Below are 18,921 nucleotides of genomic sequence, written 5' to 3'. Positions count from 1 at the left end.
AATTATCATGTTTCAACCAACTGAGACCATCCTTTCCGAAATTCCATGTAATTCATAGTGAAACACCAGACAAACAAGCCAGATCTATTTCCCCATTTGTTGTGCAAAGTCTCTGACCGAAGTCTTTGGGCCAGGCTACAAGGTAACTAAGATGGCTAGCGGTGACCTTCTGCTTGAGCTACCTGAAAAACACCACTACGAAAAACTTGGCAGTCTAGCAACATTTGGCAACATTCGAGTATCTGTTACACCCCATCGATCGATGAATACCACACGCGGTGTTGTCTCGGAAGCAGACCTCCTTGAATTGTCCGAACAAGAACTCCTAGAAGGGTGGAAAGAGCAAAATGTCACTGATGTGAAACGAATAATCATCAGACGTGATAACAAAGAATTGCCGACCAAGCACCTAATATTAACTTTTGCATCTAGCGTGCTACCTGCAACGATTGAAACAGGTTACATCAAACTTGCTGTCCGCCCGTACATCCCCAATCCTAGACGGTGCTACAAATGCCAGCGATTTGGCCACGGCTCGCAGAGCTGCCGTGGTCAAGAAACTTGCGCAAGATGTGGAGGCCAAGGCCACCCCTCTGATAACTGTTCAAACACACCTCACTGCGTCAATTGTGACGGCGATCACGCAGCCTACTCGCGATCCTGTGCCAATTGGAAAAGAGAAAAGGATATAATCACCCTCAAGGTCAAAGAAAACATCTCATTCAAAGAAGCTCGTAAAAGGTGTACACCCTTTCGCAATACACCCTACGCTGATGCGGCGCGCCGGGGGGCAACGTTGCACCGGCCCCCGCCACTCCCTCGGCCTGCGCAGAGCAAGCCGTCGGTAGTGGCGCCCGCCTCCTTGGCGGCAGTAGCCCAGTCTACTCCGCCAACTCGCGAACAGGGACCGGCGACCTCAGGGTCGTCGGGTCTCAAGGCCTCGTCTCACCAGGCGAGGCCCGAAACCCGAACTGCCAGCTCGCACGCGCGGGCATCCAGTGCCTCGCAAGAGGCAATGGACACGACGTTGGCACCCCTGGTGCCAAAAGATCGGCGTAGCTCCCTGGAGCGCGCTAAGAAAACTAAAAAGCCGATAAGGGGGCCCGACGACGGCCCTCCTGCTTGAGTTGCAACTTTCCACTTAAACCTCAGCCACTTCCTTTTCGTACACACAGCACTACCTTACTTCCAATATGGAAACACAAATAATACAATGGAACGTTAGAGGACTCCTTAAAAATCTCGACGACGTCCAAGAACTATTACACGAACATACACCAAAAGTGCTGTGTGTGCAAGAAACACACATAAAATCAAAACACACCAGGACCGGGATGACGCCATGGCGTCATCCGGTTGTAGTAGCTGTTATAGTTAATCAAGGAGTAGCGTGCACACATTTACCACTACAAACGTCCCTGGAGGCAGTGGCTGTACGAGCGGTTCTTTTGAACAAACTCGTGACCATTTGCTCTCTCTACATACCTCCACACTACCACCTAGATAAACACGAATTCCAGTCCCTAATAGATGAACTTCCAGAACCTTACCTGATTCTTGGGGACTTCAACGCACATAGCAGTCTATGGGGTAACTCTCGCTGCGATGCGCGAGGTCGTCTAATTGAACAATTCCTTTTCTCTTCGGGTGCTTGTCTGTTGAATCAGAAAGAGGCAACATACTATAGCCTCGCTAATGGTACCTACTCGTCTATAGATCTGAGCATTATATCTCCATCGCTTCTACCCTTACTTCAATGGAAGGTCATTAATAACCCTTATGGAAGCGACCATTTTCCTATAGTTCTGAGCACACAAATATTAAATGTATGTCCCCCACAGGTTCCCAAATGGCACATTGACAAAGCTGATTGGGAACAGTTTCGTAAGACGGCTCTCTTAAGTTGGACAGACATGCGTGATTTAAGCATAAGTGCAGCTGTAGACTACTTCACAGCTTTTTTGATTAATGCTGCCACCAAATGTATCCCACAAACAAGTGGACTGTCTAGCAGACGACGGGTCCCATGGTGGAACAATGAATGCCGGAAGGCGCGCAAAAAACAAAACAAGGCATGGAGGTTGCTTCGGGACTCTCCGACAGCCGAGGACCTTGACAGTTTTAAAAACATAAAATCTCAAGGCAGGAGAACGCGCCGACAGGCAAGAAGAGAAAGTTGGGAGAAGTTTTTAACGGGGATCAATTCGTATACACAAGAGGCAAAAATCTGGAATATAATTAGTAGGGTAGCAGGGTGGCAAGTACATTCACTTCCCCTAGTAAACACACAAGGCGACACCTTGGAAGATCAGGCAAACTTCCTCGGCGCACACTTCGAACAAGTGTCCAGTTCCGCGCATTACTCCGAAGTCTTCCAACGGTACAAAACAAGAATAGAAAAACAAAAACTAGAGCGGAAATGTACAAAACACGAGGCATACAACCAACCCTTCAGCTTAGCTGAGCTCCAGGTATCGCTTAACAGCTGCAGTAATTCCGCCTCAGGTTCTGACCGTGTGGTATACGACATGTTGAAAAATCTACCTACCGAAACGCAAAGATCCTTACTTTCCTTGTACAATGCTATCTGGTTTTCCGGCGTAATCCCCTCGTCTTGGAAAGAGGCCATTGTCATTCCTGTTCTTAAACAGGACAAGGATCCATCCTCCGTTACAAGCTACAGGCAGATCGCACTAACAAGCTGCCTGTGCAAACTTTTTGAAAAGATGATAAACCGCCGTCTTATACATTTCCTGGAAACAAACAATCTACTGGACCCGTACCAGTGCGTATTTCGCGAGGGTAGATCCACGACTGACCACCTGTTACGTATCGAGGCACAAATCCGTGACGCTTTTGTACACAAGCAGTTCTTCCTTTCTGTGTTCCTCGATATGGAAAAGACTTACGACACCACATGGCGCTTTGGAATATTAAGAGACCTGTCCCACCTTGGTGTACGTGGTAGAATGCTAGATATATTAGAGAGCTACTTGTCGGATCGTACGTTCCGTGTCCGAGTAGGAAATGTTCTATCAATACCACTCCTTCAAGAAACTGGAGTGCCACAGGGAGGTGTACTTAGCAGTACACTCTTTATTATCAAAATGAATTCCTTGCGTCTTTGCATTCCACGAAATATGTTTTACTGCACATATGTCGACGATGTCCAGGTCGGTTTTAAATCGTGCAGCCTTTCCATGTGTGAGCGGCAGGTCCAGCTAGGGCTGAACAAGATCTCCAAATGGGCAGATGAGAATGGTTTTAGTCTTAATCCTCAAAAAAGCACCTGTGTCCTGTTCTCTCGAAAGAGAGGCCTTCATCCTGACCCAGACATTGAGCTGCATGGCCAACATCTCTCCGTGAAGACGGAGCACAAATTCTTAGGCCTTATCCTGGATAATAAGCTGACGTTCGTATCACACATTAAACAGTTAAAAAACAAATGCATAAAAGCAATGAATGTTCTAAAAGTGTTGTCACGCACTGCGTGGGGTAGTGACAAGAAATGTCTGATGAATTTGCATAAAAGCCTTATACGCACTCGCCTAGACTACGGGGCAATAATCTATCAGTCTGCGACACCAAGCGCCCTAAAGGTGCTTGACCCTGTCCACCATCTAGGCATTCGACTATCTACAGGCGCCTTTCGCACCAGCCCCGTGGAAAGCCTTTACGTCGAATCGAATGAGTGGTCGCTACACCTCCAGAGATCCTACCTATCATTTGTATATTTCCTCAAAGTGAACGCAAACAATGAACACCCCTCACACACTACAATCAATGAGTTGTCTGCTTCTGAACTTTTTTCACAACCGTCCTTCTATGAGACAGCCGTACTCACTTCGTGTGAGGGGCCTAGCTGAAGAAATGGGTGTGCCACTTCTCGAACACTGTCTAATGGCTCCCGCTGCCCATCTCCCGCCGTGGCAGTGGCAGCTCATAGATTGCGATGTTTCTTTCGTCGAAGTTACCAAGCACGCGCCACTTGCGCATATCCGTACATACTTCCTCGAATTACAATACAAGTACCCACACCCTGAATTCTTTACAGATGCCTCAAAATCTAACACTTCCGTGTCGTACGCAGCCGTTGGTCCATCCTTTTCCGATTCCGGTATTTTGCACCCTGATTCAAGTATCTTCACGGCAGAAGCTTACGCGATACTTGCGGCAGTTAAACACATAAAACAACTGAAACTACAAAAGACAGTGATATACACGGATTCTTTAAGTGTAGTGAAAGCTTTAAAAACTATGACAAAGCACACAAATCCTGTCCTTGTTTCGCTATACTCTATTTTATGCACGATCTACTCCCTCAAACAACATGTCGTAGTGTGCTGGGTGCCTGGGCACCGCGAGATACAAGGCAACGTGTTGGCGGATCAGCTAGCAGCATCCGCCCACGAAAACCGTCCCAATACAGCCGTAGCTATCCCTCCGCTAGACTTAAAACCATTCCTCAAAAGAAAGCTCAGGGCCTTTTGGCAGAGCACATGGGATAGGCATACACAAAATAAACTGCATGTTATCAAGCCGCAACTAGGTAATTGGACACCAGTATCAAAGTCACGCCACACAGAAGTTACACTCTGCAGACTTAGGATTGGCCACACATACAGTACACATTCATACCTTTTGTCCGGAGGCGATCCACCTTTGTGCGACTACTGTGGCGATCCTTTAACCGTACTTCACACGCTACTACAATGCACGGAACTAGACGCTCTCAGGAGAAAGCATTTTTCATCTGCATACCTGCAGTTCCCACTTCATCCTGCTATGTCCATTGGCAGAGAACCCCTTTTTAAATATCAGTCCCTCTTTGAATTTTTAAAAAGTGTACATAATTTCAACGTAATTTTTCCAGGCGCTCCGTAGCGCGGCCTCGTGATTGAGGCTGCTGCTGCGGTTTCTATCAAAGGAAGCACCTGCCTCCCGGCCTTTGGGCCCAAAGGCCTTGAGGAGGCGTTCGTGCTGTTTTCCCGCTACTCACTTGTAAATACCATACTCACTCGTCATTCAACCCACACCCATAGATGACATCACTTGTCACTGCCATAATTTTATACTCTATACACCCCTTTTACGCTTATTTACAGCGCGTTATTTTAGGCCTCTATACAGCCATAATACACCCTGTCGTCGAAATCATTTGTCATCGCCAACACCACGCATAAGACATGGCGCTCTTTGGCCACCCATGGCCCTTGCGCCACAAAACACCACTAATCATCATCACCTGTTTCAACCGGGTCAACGCCGTGCGCACCGCTGCTGCTTCGCATCCCATCAGGGTTCCCTTCGGGGAGATGGTACAAGTTTTTGTTTTTCGAGTCTGGTGGCACACATGTGACCACCCTGTTATAAAGGGGACGCTCATAGCATCCATTCATCCATCCATCCATGCAAGAGCACTGGGAGAGGTTAGTGTGAAAGATAAACGGCGCGTTCATGTATGTTCTGCTATGTGTTGGGCGGTAGCTCCGTGGGCTAAATGCCCGCGAGCCATCGTCGCGGACCGAGAGGTCATGGGTTCGACTCCTACCAATGAAACTTTTCTCATTTGTTTTTTTTCTTTGCCATTTGATGGCATTTATTTTGCTGACGTATTTCCGTGACGGAAATACGTCACGAAAATTTTGGTGGACCCCGGCATAAAACACTTTCGTATTAAAAAAAAAACGATTTATTTCGTGACCGTTCGCAGGCATACAAGGAACATCTTCTCTTTAGCCCTTTCATGTCTGCAAAACTATGGCTAAAATGACAGAACAATTCCTAATACAAGGAAAGCGAGCTGCCGATATCACTCATTAAACAACGCGGTGGTTCTTTTACGCTCCGTTATACAACATCAGACGGTTGCCCTCGCCTTACGCGCGTTTACGCACGGTATCCCGCGTGTGTAAACGCTAAGTGTGAACGCTCCGTGGAGTATTTTGTCTTGTAATTATTTATGAATTTGTAATAAAACATTATCCCGCTTACTCCTCACTGGTGTTGTCTGCGTTAATGCCAGTTGAGGCTACCGCGTCTCCTGGCACGTTCGCAGCATTTCACACAGTTGGGGCACGGAATATATATACACACGAAAAGCGGTTCAGAAGATTCATTACGACACTCGCAGGGCTCGGCAAGCGAATGAAACGTGGCATATACATTTCTTTCTTTTGTACGACCATGGGCAACCGGAGCGAACTGCATAGCAGCCAAGAACGAGAAGCGAAAAGCCATATTGCATAATACCCTTTTCCGTTTCTGGTTGTACAGCGCCATCCCTTGGTCGGGTACTTAAGTTCATAACGTCACTGCTACCCTTATTTCCGTTGCATAGTGAAAGGCACAGTTTCCCTTCTCTTAATGGTTGTATAGGTGTTCCGACGTCAGCACCCACCGTATCGCCAATGGAGCCAAATGTACAAGGACACACCTAGCTTAAGTCATCCTGTGAAGCCTCCGTGCTAGATCTGGTTATAGTTCAGAGTTCGGCAGCCTATCCAAAATAGCTCTACCTGCTACTTGCCCAATGAATTGTACAAAAAAGTAAATTAAGTTTCCATTTTATTCTTTAACCAAGCGTTTACAAGGCAAAGAAAATGCTTGGAGCCGTTTAAACGTCTACTATGAATTCATCCCCAAACAAGAGGCAGGATTTGCCTAAAGAAGCCCCGATAGCCATAGCAATGACTGAATGAATGAATGGATGAATGAATGAAAAATCCATGCAGATTCTCCTCTGGGAGTTGTCTAAGGTTAGTTAACCTCCAAGGAGGTTACACAACCGTGGACATCCATGGTACCGGAATGTCCCCACAATCTACTCACGCAACCCAGGACACAACCAAACATAAAATGGTAGTAGGCAGCTCTGTCCAGCTTGGAACCGAAGGCTAAAGAGGCCCTCGTGAAACGCGCGAGGACAACGGCCCGCACCAATGGGATCCCGGACTAAGGATCCCACTCACCGATCTTCTCACAGAACAGAAAGTAAACGTTTCATTCTCTCTCTCCTCGGAGTTGCCTAAGTGATGCGCAAGCGTTGGGCTTTAATGTAGGTTGCAGCGTTCCCTAGAACGTTGTTTTCGGGTGGCATCGGCGCGGAGTCCTTCACCTTCTCTCCAGCGTTCGTCAACGTCTGAAACGGCCCCACAGTAGCCGCCTCCGGCGACCACCGGAACGCGAGTTTGGCAGCAAGTTTTGGCAGAGTACAAATTTTCGTTGTGTGCACGATCCTGCTTTACATCTTGTTCTAGAGAGGGCTTCCGAATGCGCTCGGCATTTCTATGACGGCATAACGAGAAAACATGCACTCCGTCCATCCCTCCGTCAAGTGAAACGATCATCGCTTTAACTCTTTGAGGTTCGAAATTTTTCCCCAAATATGGCCACCCAGGGTTGATTTTTAGGTACTGATTTAAATTCTTCAGATAATTATCTTTTAGAAGCCCCTCTCGCCCCTCCGATCCCCCCCCCCCTCAATTTTTTAAGGAGGGGCTCAGCCCCCCTCGGCAGGTCAAGTGCAGCACTGCGGCACCCATTTGACAAATGCTGGAGTTAATTTCTTTTTGGAAAAATGCTTTTTGCGGAGAAATAGAAAGCTACAATTTTTCGTATAATGATTTAATCGCGATTATTCGGTTCATGAGGCGTCAGAGAAACAAGACAAAAAAAAAAAAAAAAAGATGTCGTGCAGCTGAATGCATTTCCGCGAGACACTGCACACCATGGGTGACCAACATGCTTAGACTAAGTTTCTTGGCCCATCATGCTGTTTCACAGGCACCTGAGCGCGAAGCATCTGCTCGTGAATCAGTGAAGGTTCACATTTGTCCCTTCAGGTTACCAGCCAATATTAATTCGTTTAGTTGTGCATTACGAGTTTGGTGTAATGCCAAAGGCGCATCTTTTTGTCTACTTTTTTAGGCAAGTAGGGGTGAAAATAATGTTTAAAGGTGTCGTGCCTGAGGTTTTCAATGCAGGGAGTCAACTAATGTTCTGCGTTGCAGCTAGACTTCTTTGCTTTAGATTGACCCTTTACATCACGAGTTATTTTTAAAAAATCGTTTCCAAAAAGCCCCTATTTATTTTGCTTGGTTTGATAGCGATATTGAACGAAGGCTTGAAATCCACTCTGAATAATGTATTTATTTCTATCACATTCATAAGCATTCGTTCACTTCTAGCGACAGTTGGCTTCACTACTGCGATCGTGCCAAACACAACGTCTCTAACATAGATAGATAGATAGATAGATAGATAGATAGATAGATAGATAGATAGATAGATAGATAGATAGATAGATAGATAGATAGATAGATAGATAGATAGATAGATAGATAGATAGATAGATAGATAGATAGATAGATAGATAGATAGATAGATAGATAGATAGGTCGTCGCCCTATGAGGGCCTCCCCTCCAATGAAGGGAGATTTAAAGTCCTGCTCCCAGAACATCAAATGTACGTTTTATTCTCTCTCCCATAGTGGTAGAATTACACACGGTATTACACATCATTGCCCTCGCGATCACACTGTACGTAAGCCGCGCGTTCACAGAAAAGAAAGAAAAGAACGTGCTGGACGGATGAATGGATGTATGCTATGAGCGTCCCCTTTATAACGGGACGGTGACAAGTGTGCCACCAGACTCGACAAATAAAAAAAAAACTTTTAACTTTTTTTTCAATGTTGGCCTACTTCCTCTACTCCGATTAGATATATCTTACTACAGAAAAAATGAAAAAATGAAACCCCGTAAATTCACAGCCCACTTCTCTGCCCTTTACCGCAGAATGTCCGTATTTTCCCCATTATTTATATTTGTCCTTTCTCTCTAATTTTCTGCCACCAATACTCTAACCGTCTCTTACTTACTTCAATCGCGGGTGTCTTCAGCTTTCCATTGTTGTTCCTAAAACCCAAGGCTTCATGCAGGCTCGTGCCCAAACGTACACCTGGGTGGATATCTCCACATTCAGTCAGAACATGCTCCGCTGTTTCCTTATCTTCGCCACAGCATGTGCATTGTTCTTCATCTTCAGTGAATCTCGCTTTATAACTACGCGTTCTAAAGCAACCCGATCTCGCTTCAAACAGTAAAGCGCTTCCCCTTGAATTATCGTAAAATGCCTCCCTCCTTATTTCGTTTTTGCCTTTTCGGTAGTTACTCAGAGCCGGTTTTTTCTCCATGGCTGCCGTCCAGTAAATCCTCTCCGCCTCTCTGACTTTTCGCTTAACGCTCTTTGTTGACATATCGCTTACACTACCTGCCGTGTATTTACTAGTGAGCCTCCTAGTTCTTTTTCTCCAGTGTGTGTCAAACCTCTTCCCATATAAATAACGGAACATCTTCTCTGCCCATCAACTCTCCCTCGTATTCCTTAGCTTTTCTTCGAACCTTATTTTGCTCTGAGCCTCCCTCGCCTCAAAACCTCTCCATACCATATCGCCCTTTACAACCTCATTTGTCGTCTTCCCGTGAGCGCCCGAAGCGAGGCGTCCCACAGTCCTTTGATTTACATTCATTCCCGATTGAACCTCTGACCTCATGCACACCACTGAGTTCCCAAAACTAAGCCCCGCAACAGTTACTGGTTTCCGCAGACCTCGAAGCACCTCGTACCTATCGTATCCTCACAACGCTGCGTGCTTCATGCGCGTCATGCTCGAGGTCATGACGCGCGCTGACTAACGGACGTAGCTTCTTGCCCTCATGTCACCCCCCCGCGTAGCTTTGAACGCGCTTAGTGGGTACGAGAGGACAGATAAATTGCTTAAACTGAACGACAGAGCCCTGCAACTCCGCTCGTATTTGGCAGATTCTAACAATTTTTGCGGCAGTTGATTCGCGAGGCGATAAACTCCTTTAATGAAGTCAATCGATGATTACGTGGAAAAGCGTTGCAGGGCCGCTTTCATCATCGTCATCATCATCAGCCTGACTACGCCCACTGCAGGGCAAATGCCTCTGTCATGTTCGGCCAGTCAACATGGTCCTGTGCTTGCTGGTGCCACGTTATGCCCGCAAACTTGTTAATCTCATCTGCCCACCTCAGTTTCTGTCTCTTCCTCGCGCGTTGTCCTTCTTTTGGAATCCAGTCAGCTACTCTTAATGACCAGCGGTTACCTCTCTTCGCCCGTTACATGTCCTGCCGATGTCCATTGAAGAAGCGGCCCCTTCAAGGATTGCTGAATGTGGGTAGGTTAGCAGGTGTGCACAGAACTGAGAGGGGGATATCGAGTCCGATCGCCCATATTTATATAAGTCTGACTTCTATAAAAACTCGACTGTTTGATTTTTGATACGTACGTAGCAGATGTTTCGGAGAGATGCTGTGCTAATTCGATAAGCTGACACTCTAAGAAAAGATCGAGTAAAAAGGGCGTCTTTTTGTCCCACAACAATAATCGTCATCTGGCTTGCTTGCGTTTCCTTTCTTGAAAACTCGGCGCTGGCCACTTTCCTACCAAGAATGCTATGTCACGCTGATAGCGCGCATGTCGTTCGTGACCAGAAAGTGCCGGGCGCGCGGCGATAGTGCAAGGAAAGGAAGGCAAAATAAATGACGATTATTGTTGTGGGACAAAAAGACGCCCTTTTTACTTGATATTTTGTTAGAGTGGAGATGTAGCAGATGGTTATGGTCGAAAGCCGTGTTCGCATTCAGATAATAAATTGCCTCCCTTCGTAAAATTTGCAGCCGTTTCGAGATATTGTATTCGACTTGCTCTGACCAACTATTAGGCCTAGTAACCGAGGCAGGGTGATAATTTGGTAGGTTGTCAGCACTGCCGCCTTGAAACAATGAAGCGATTATAGCGTTTTCCCATCAACTTCGTCTGTTTGAAAACGGCTGTCCTCACAATTTAGCAAAGTATCGCCCTCTCTCAATTACTAGGCCTAATAACAGCTCAAAGCAGCTCGAGTACAGTATTCTGAAACATCTTCCAACTTATTTGGACAAACTCAATTTACTATCTAAATTCAAACGTGGATGGAACAGATGAAGTGACTAGGAAAAACATATACCCGCTTCATCTCTTTATCAGTAAGGCACGTGTCTGTGGCGCAGGTATCACATTATGTGAAATGTAGCCAGAATGTCTCTTTCATTTGTTGTTTTTATGCGAGGCCTAAGATATTTGTATTGCTCAACGAAGCTGTGCAGTCATTCGCACTGTCTACACTTGCTTGGAACATGAGCGCTGTCACTTGCGGAAGTCTTGCGTTCTCTAAGGCGATCGGTGACACATACAGGCCCCGGAAACTGAGCGCCAGTTTCGGTTTCAAGGAACATGCGCACTCGTAGCGGTTGCGGGCATCCTAAGATCTGGTTGAACGAAGTGAGGTTGATGTGGATGTTGCATTTATTATCTTTCACGAGTCTTTACAAATAATAAATTTGAATGAACTGTAAAGAACTCTTCTTTCGTTTATTTGTCTTTTTTATTTCTTATTTTGTGAATTTTAAATCCGGCGCAGCGGGAGCTGTTTGTGTTCGTAGCGCTTTTCTCCGCTCACCCTCGCCACTCGCCCGGCGATATAAGTTGGATTGCGCTCGGTTAACTCGCTCGGTTGGCATTCCAAGCATGAATGCGGGAAAGATAAGACATTTGATGGGGCGTGTAGCGAACGGAAGCCGCAGGGAGCCACGTCGAGGAGGCCAACCGAGACAGCCTACCTGTTGCCGGCAAAATACGTTTATTGAAAGCTTGAATGCTTGTTGGTTCGGCGGCAAAGTTTGTTCATCTTACACTTTTGCCATGTAGTTCAAATGAGGATGATGATGATGACGCGAACTTTATGTGGGTCCAGAGAAGACGCAGGGGAGACCCCGCGCCACCCGGCTAGTCCCACGATGTGAAGCAATTACAGGCTCCTTTCTGTTCATGGAAATGCATGTTGCCAGTTTGAAACATTGTGGGCCTTTACTTCTAATACTGTCACCGAAATCCATGTAATTGACTCACTGATGCTTTGAGAAATCGTTTAACAGGTAATGTCGCTGGAGTCAACATTTCGACATGTGGTCTTTTCTTCGTCAGGGCAATGCTGCTTCCCTGACGAAGACAAGTCAACTTGTCGAAACATTGTCTCCAGCGGCATTGCCTTTTCAACGATTTGTCATCGTTTCATGCCTCCATCATTCCCCTGAACTTCTGTCTTGTTCCGCCTCGTTGAACGATTGTGACACTCCTGTGTGTGTGTGTGTGTGTGTGTGCGTGTGTGTGTGTGTGTGTGTGTGTGTGTGTGTGTGTGCTTCCCTCCCTCCCTATCCCATTCCTCTCTTTCTTACTGTTCTGTCTCCCCTTACCCCTTCCCCAGTGCAGGGTAGCAAACCAGATATGTTTTCTGGCTAACCTCCCTGCCTTTCCGCATTACATTTCTCTCTCTCTTTTCGTACTAAGTTCTCTAACGACGTGGCCTGCTCGTGATTGTTTATAATTTTCACACTGGTTCGGATATTCTGGGTTGAATGTTTGCTCATTATGTGCCTATTTCAGTTGCGAATTAAAGCAGCTTTGGCAGATTGACAATTTCACACTACGTGTATGTCTGTTTTTTGGTACGAAATATGTGATTAAAAAAAAAGATTTAAATTTTACTTGTGTTGGTCGAGTTTGTCTTATTGAGAAATCGGTCAGCTTTAGTTTGTCCACTTCACAACACACGCACAATAATAAAAAGATGGTTAACTAAATTCAATGAATGGCCGCGTCGCCCGAACGGCCAGCGGACCTGCAAGCGAGCACGAACAAATCCTGCTTGCATGCGAAGTGGGAAAGGAGAGCTTTCGCACCCTTTCCCTGCATTTGCTCACCTCACCAGTGACGTCATGAAAGAAATGTTTTGTTTGTGAATTATTACTAGCAGATACCCGGCAGCCGCCAGTGGGGGAAACGGCGCTGCCGCAGCGTATAAGCTTACGAGAGCGCGTTCCACGGGAGGTATAGGGAGTTTCCGCCCCCTGATACATCGGCCAGTTAGGCTTCTACGCTCTTCTAAGGGACGGGGTGAGCCACTTGTAAGACTCAAATTTGACAGCATGCGTGGGCGATCGGAGATCTGTTCGTTCCGCTTGTTCGTTCTCCTGGGGAAGAACAAGCGCGCTGATTGGCTGAAGCGGGAGATGCCACTCAAGGCCGAGGGGTGTCGCCATATCTTTTTTTGCTTGATCTTTTCTTTTTTGGTGACGTCATATCGCGGCATAACGAGTGGGCGGATCGGAGATCTCTGTTCTGCGCCGTTCGTTCTGCACCCATTCTGGCGGCGTACGCGATTGGCCGAAGCCGGAAAAAACCACGTCTCTGAGGGGCGTAGCCATTTTTCTTTTTGCTTGATCTTTTATTTTTTGGTGACGTCATACCGCGTCATAACGAGCATGTCGTCTGCTACAAACGAACGGAGCGCGAGACCGTTCGCACGCGTTCTCTCGAGCGAACAAACGGCTTCGCACGGCATGATGCGGCGGTTGCGGCTGCCGCAAGAGCTGATTTTGAGAAAATGGCGCTTCCGACGTGTGCTTCTCTTGCGGTTGGCGGTGCGAGATGCGTTTGAAGACATGAGCGAGTGCGGCGTCGCTTTCTGTTCTCGAAACGAACAGTGCGAACAAAATGAACGGGCCTGCCACTGGGCTGTGGTCTTACGCGCAGCGACTTCTTAGTTCAAAAGCGCTACCAGCTACTGCCACGTGTCGTCCCGGTCCTCACTCGTGAACGACGCCCCCAGTGGGCACAACGGCGTAGGTATCTGTGGGTGCTCTTTTATAAAAGCCAGCAGAAGCTCCTTTTGACGATTCGACACCCGGGAGCCAAGCCAGACATTCCGGTGGGACGACATCTTGAAAAACTGCGCCAACCGCTACTTTTCTCTTTTTTTTTTCGCGTGCACGACTTCACATAGCGAGCACGTTAGAAAAACTTCCCGAAGTCTCATGACGGCAACCGCTGGATCGTAGTCGCTACTGACTATTTGACGAAGTACTACGAAACAAAAGCCCTACAACGAGGCACTGCCAATGAGATTGCGTACTTCTTCGTGAACAACATCGTCCTCCGCCATGGAACGCCAGCAGTTGTCATCACTGACCGTGGAACAGCTTTTACAGCGCAAATGATGCAAGACGTCATGAGGCTTAGCGGAACCGCTCATCGCAAAGCTACCGCATACCATCCACAAACCAATGGTCTTACGGAGAGATTAAACAGGACCCTCGCTGACATGCTCTCTATGTACGTTCACCAAGACCACAAAAACTGGGACGACGTTCTACCATACATTACGTTCGCTTATAACACTGCGGTTCAAGAGACTACGGGGTTCACCCCTTTCCGGTTGCTTCACGGCCGAGAAGCAATTACGATGCTGGATGCCATGCTGTTACCCGACAGCTGTTACATTACCACCGATGCGAACGACTTTATATGGCTCGCAGGCGCAGCTCGCAAGCTTGCACTCGAGCTAATCCAAAACCAGCAACACATCGACTCGCACAGATACAATTCTCGGCATCGCGAGGTCATTTACCAGCCCGGTGATCAAGTGTGGCTGTGGATTCCTATTCGCCAAAGGGGCCGCTCGGAAAAATTACTCCACCGCTACTTCGGTCCTTATCGAGTTCTACGTCGCCTCAGCGACGTCAACTACGAAGTCCTGCTTGAAAGCACGGCTCGCCGATCTCGTCGTTTAAAGCAAGCAGACGTTGTGCATGTATCGAGGATGAAGCCGTACTACCCCCGTTGACTATTCAAGTCTACTTGGATGATCGTTCGAACACCTCGACACTGCTGCGTCATTTGTGCGTGTGTGCGTGTGCGATTATTTTCTGTTTTATTCACCATTAAGCATAGGGCCGATGTTTTTTTTTGGAAGGGGAGTAATGCCACGAGCATGGGATGGCATTGCGCTATTCTACTGTGTGTATGTGCCACTGTAAAACTGACGAGAGGAGAAGGAAGTGGAGAAGACGAAGAACTCGTGTTTTCCTGTGTCGGTTCAGCTCAACGTCCTGGTGCCCCGGCAGACAGAGGTTCTGTACCGTTCGTAATAACGTGACAATATCAGCGCTCAAACCTATTGCTGTTTCAGAAATTGTTTGAGCTTGAAAAGAAAAACAATATCTTTTCGTATAACAAGTGTATTTATTAGAAGGCGAGAAACACTTCGTTTTGAAATATACGGTTCCCTTGCCGAGGACAAACGATGCGCGTCTACTTCCGGAAAGCTCGCCGCTCACCGCAAGACGATTGGCTGTCCTCTTCCTCTCGGCAGAAGAGAGCTGCGGACCGCCCACTTTTGTGACGCAACACCGCCAGAACGAACGCGGAACGAAAAGAGATCTCCGATCCCCCCCGCGGAGGCGAGAACTCAAAGCGCGTTACATACCTGTTCGCCACATCCTATACAGCGAAGCTTATAGTAGCTCCTATGCGGTCGAGATTTCTCGTGGCGTCCTCCTCACTCCCTAAAAAAAAGTCGGTGGGTGTGGGTTGATTCTGTAAATAGTGAATTACCGGGCTGATCAGCAGCGGAGGTGAAACAGGCTTCAGAAGCTGCGTACCTAATTAATAGGCAATGATATGATGGTCATTAAACACATTCTGTGACGCTGACTATCCTTCAAAGCTTAGCGACGCGCTCTAGAAGCTTGACTCTGCCGCGTTTTTCGAAGACCATTTTCGGAAGAACATGTCATGGCACGCATTCGTACATGCACAATGCCACAAAAGCCGTACTGTGTTTTCTGAAGTCAACTGGGTTTCACGAACGTCTGTGAACTGCAAGCTCGTGTTCGTGTTCTGTGTGTTAATACTAACTGTCCATTTGTTATTTTTCATACTCTTTTTTTTTGTACTTCTCTACCTTATTTATTATTCACCATTTCCCTCACTCCACATGCAGGGGAGCCAACCGAGCCCGTGATGACGCTGTAAAAAACCTACTGCGCTTGATGTGAAAAGACATTGAGAACTTCCTGCGAGACAGCTTTTAGATGGATGAGACAAGAACGAGACAAACCAGGGGTTATCATCGCTGGCTTTAACGGTGGCATTGCAAAACCCAAGAAGAAGTTGGTTCCTGTCGTTTGTGAGGGACAACTTTGGACTCGCATGCAGCAGCTGTACTAATCAACCAACCATTCTACAGGGTACATATCGTTAATTAGATGAGATATCGGCAACGTCTCTAGCGAAAGTGATCGCGGGACCACTCAAAGTGTACCGCAGCGCCATAAAGCGATTGCCGCTACGCTTTGCTCGAAGGCAACAAAACGTTGCATAGCCCCCTCAGCAGTTGTAATGGAGGTTTTCAGTAGTTTTGTTAGACATCCAATATCGCGAGACATGGATGGTGAGACAATTTCTTGACAAACTGTGATTTGAAAGAGCGTATGTTCAGGCATGTTGGTAATTCATGTTTCACTTTTGGAGCTCAAATATGAACAGGGCGCTAAAAAGTGGAACTGTTGCAGCGAGTAGAGAGAGAGACGTCAAGGCGGCCGACGTGGCCGTGCCGTTCTCGCTACTTTATTAGAAGGCCCTAGTACCAGCAGAGCGGCAGCGGCTGCCGGCGTCCAGCCTCCAGGAGCGTGAGCACGTTCTACTCTGCTCGCGCCTCGAGCGCTAGGCATCAGCTGCGCGAGAGGCGCGGCGCGTAAATGGTAAAATGGTGATGATGATCGTGAGCGGTGATGAAGGTGCCGCTACAGATTACTCCCCCCCGCAGAAATGAAGCCGAAATGAAAAACTATGGGGACGTATATACAAGGCTGGTGAGGCGAGACAGAATGTCCGTGGGCAGTCCAGGTCGACAACGGTGAAGGACTATCGGGAACCCTTGGGTCTCTGGCGGGCGGCTCTGGGAGAAGCGCAGCGGGCGAGGGTCGCGACGAAGAGACGCTGTTGGAAGGAGCGAGCGACACCGATGACGTGGAAATCGGTAGTGGGCCGAGAAATTCCGCTGTGCAGCCCAGCGAAATTGGCACACACACAAGCTGTTGTGATGCTGGCGGTTCTTGCGCACACTCGGGCGAAGGTATCTTAAAAACAGGGTGGAGCGTAGGCGCAGTACGTCTGGGCCAGCGGGTTTAGACGTACGTCGGCGCGAACGTAGCCGGGATGGGCGGGCGACGCAGTTGATGCGGCGACGGTGCCGGTAACGGCGTTGGCGGTGGTACATTACTGGATGCGGCTGCTCCATAGTCTGCCGTGTAGAGTGCAGACGAGCCGCGAGGCGTGCGCTGCAGATAGACGTGGCGCGACTAATCTCGGTGTGATGAGCCGTGCTGGAGAGACTGGTAGACGGTGCAGCTGTAGTCGCAGAATGAAGTTTAGTAGGTGAAGGAGAGCGCGAGTGCGGGGCGGCAGGTGGGTTGTATGCCTGCGTGGCCGGTAGGGCATACGCGGTCTGGTCTACCTGTGGCAAGCACGGCGGGTGGTCCTCGGGATTTTCTGTCATCGTCGCAGCGTCACGCACGTTCGGCCGTAGCTGGTTATGGGCTTGAACGTCTGCTGCGGGAGATTTCGAGGACGATGGTAGTTCCTGTTGGCAAGATGCGCACAGTGTCGAGGTAGAAAAGGCGGGTTCGTTGGACATCGCTGGCGATGCCTCCGCAATTGGGGGTCGTACAGCGAAAGTCACGATGTCCGTGTCTATGGCAGGCTCCAGGGCGTGCGGCGAGGTAGCCGTCGTGGAGCCTGACGTGGGAGAAGTGTCATGGGCCATGGAGGTCGGGGAAGATGTGCAGATGGCCGGCACGTCTGAAGGACCATGGGCCGAGGCTGTCGAATAAACGGACTTCACAGTGGACTTCACAGCGACTTCGCAGTGGAAGTCGGGGGTACAGTCGTTAGACAGGACACTGGTAAGCTATCCCAAGAGACGAAAAACCTCATTAAGAAACGTCAAGCTATGAAAACATCAAATGCAACAGACAAAATAGAGCTGGCGGAGCTTTCGAAGTTGATCAATAGGCGTAAAGTAGCCGACATAAGAAAGTATAATATGGAGAGAATTGAGCATGCTCTAAAGAACGGAAGAAGCCTCAAAGCTACGAAGACAAAACTGTGCATAGGCAAAAATCAGATGTATGCATTAAGGGACAAGGATGGCAAGGTCACAACCAATATGGATAGAATAGTTGAGGTAGCGGAAGAGTTCTACAAAGATCTGTACAGCAGCCGAGACAGTCAGGATGATAATGTAAGAAGCAGTAATATCCCAGAGGAATCTGACATCCCACCAGTATTAACAGGAGAAGTAAAGAAAGCCCTAAAGGGAATGCAAAGAGGCAAAGCCGCTGGTGAGGATCAGATAACATCAGACCTGCTGAAAGACGGTGGAGAGATTATGTTAGAGAAACTGGCCACCCTGTATACGAAGTGTCTCTCGACAGGGAGGATACCAGAATCTTGGAGGAATGCCAACATCATCTTGATCCATAAGAAAGGGGACGTCAAGGACCTGAAAAATTACAGGCCCATCAGCTTACTGTCCGTTGTCTACAAGCTATTCACAAAAGTAAGTGCTAACAGAATTAATAGGACATTAGAGTTTAATCAACCAAGGGACCAGGCAGGATTTCGTACAGGCTTCTCAACAATAGACCATATTCATACTATCAATCAGGTGATAGAGAAATGCGCGGAATACAACCAACCCCTATACATAGCCTTCATAGATTACGAGAAGGCATTTGATTCGGTGGAGACATCAGCAGTCATGCAAGCACTGCGGAATCAGGGCATCGACGAAGCCTATATAAACATAATGGAAGACATCTACAGCGCATCCACAGCCACTATAGTCCTTCATAAAGAAAGCGACAGAATCCCAATAAAGAAGGGCGTACGACAGGGAGACACGATCTCTCCAATGCTATTCACCGCGTGTTTACAGGAGGTTTTCAGGGCC

The 18,921-nt window shown here is 47.8% G+C and overlaps 1 protein-coding gene across 1 annotated transcript in view; it reads left to right on the top strand.

The window, feature by feature from the left end:
* The window catches only part of LOC119395058 (uncharacterized), a 47,456-nt gene extending 29,656 nt beyond the window's left edge, over window positions 1–17,800 (top strand). Inside the window, exon 3 of the mRNA XM_037662351.1 lies at window positions 17,670–17,800. Coding sequence (XP_037518279.1) covers window positions 17,670–17,800 — 131 coding nt within the window. The remainder of the gene's footprint in view (window positions 1–17,669) is intronic.
* Window positions 17,801–18,921: the final 1,121 nt, after the last annotated feature.

This window comes from Rhipicephalus sanguineus, chromosome 5 (assembly GCF_013339695.2).
Source record: "Rhipicephalus sanguineus isolate Rsan-2018 chromosome 5, BIME_Rsan_1.4, whole genome shotgun sequence".
In the NCBI taxonomy this organism is placed as follows: Eukaryota; Metazoa; Arthropoda; class Arachnida; order Ixodida; family Ixodidae; genus Rhipicephalus; species Rhipicephalus sanguineus.
Note: the sequence above shows the minus strand (reverse complement) of the source record. Positions and strands in the feature narration are given on the sequence as shown.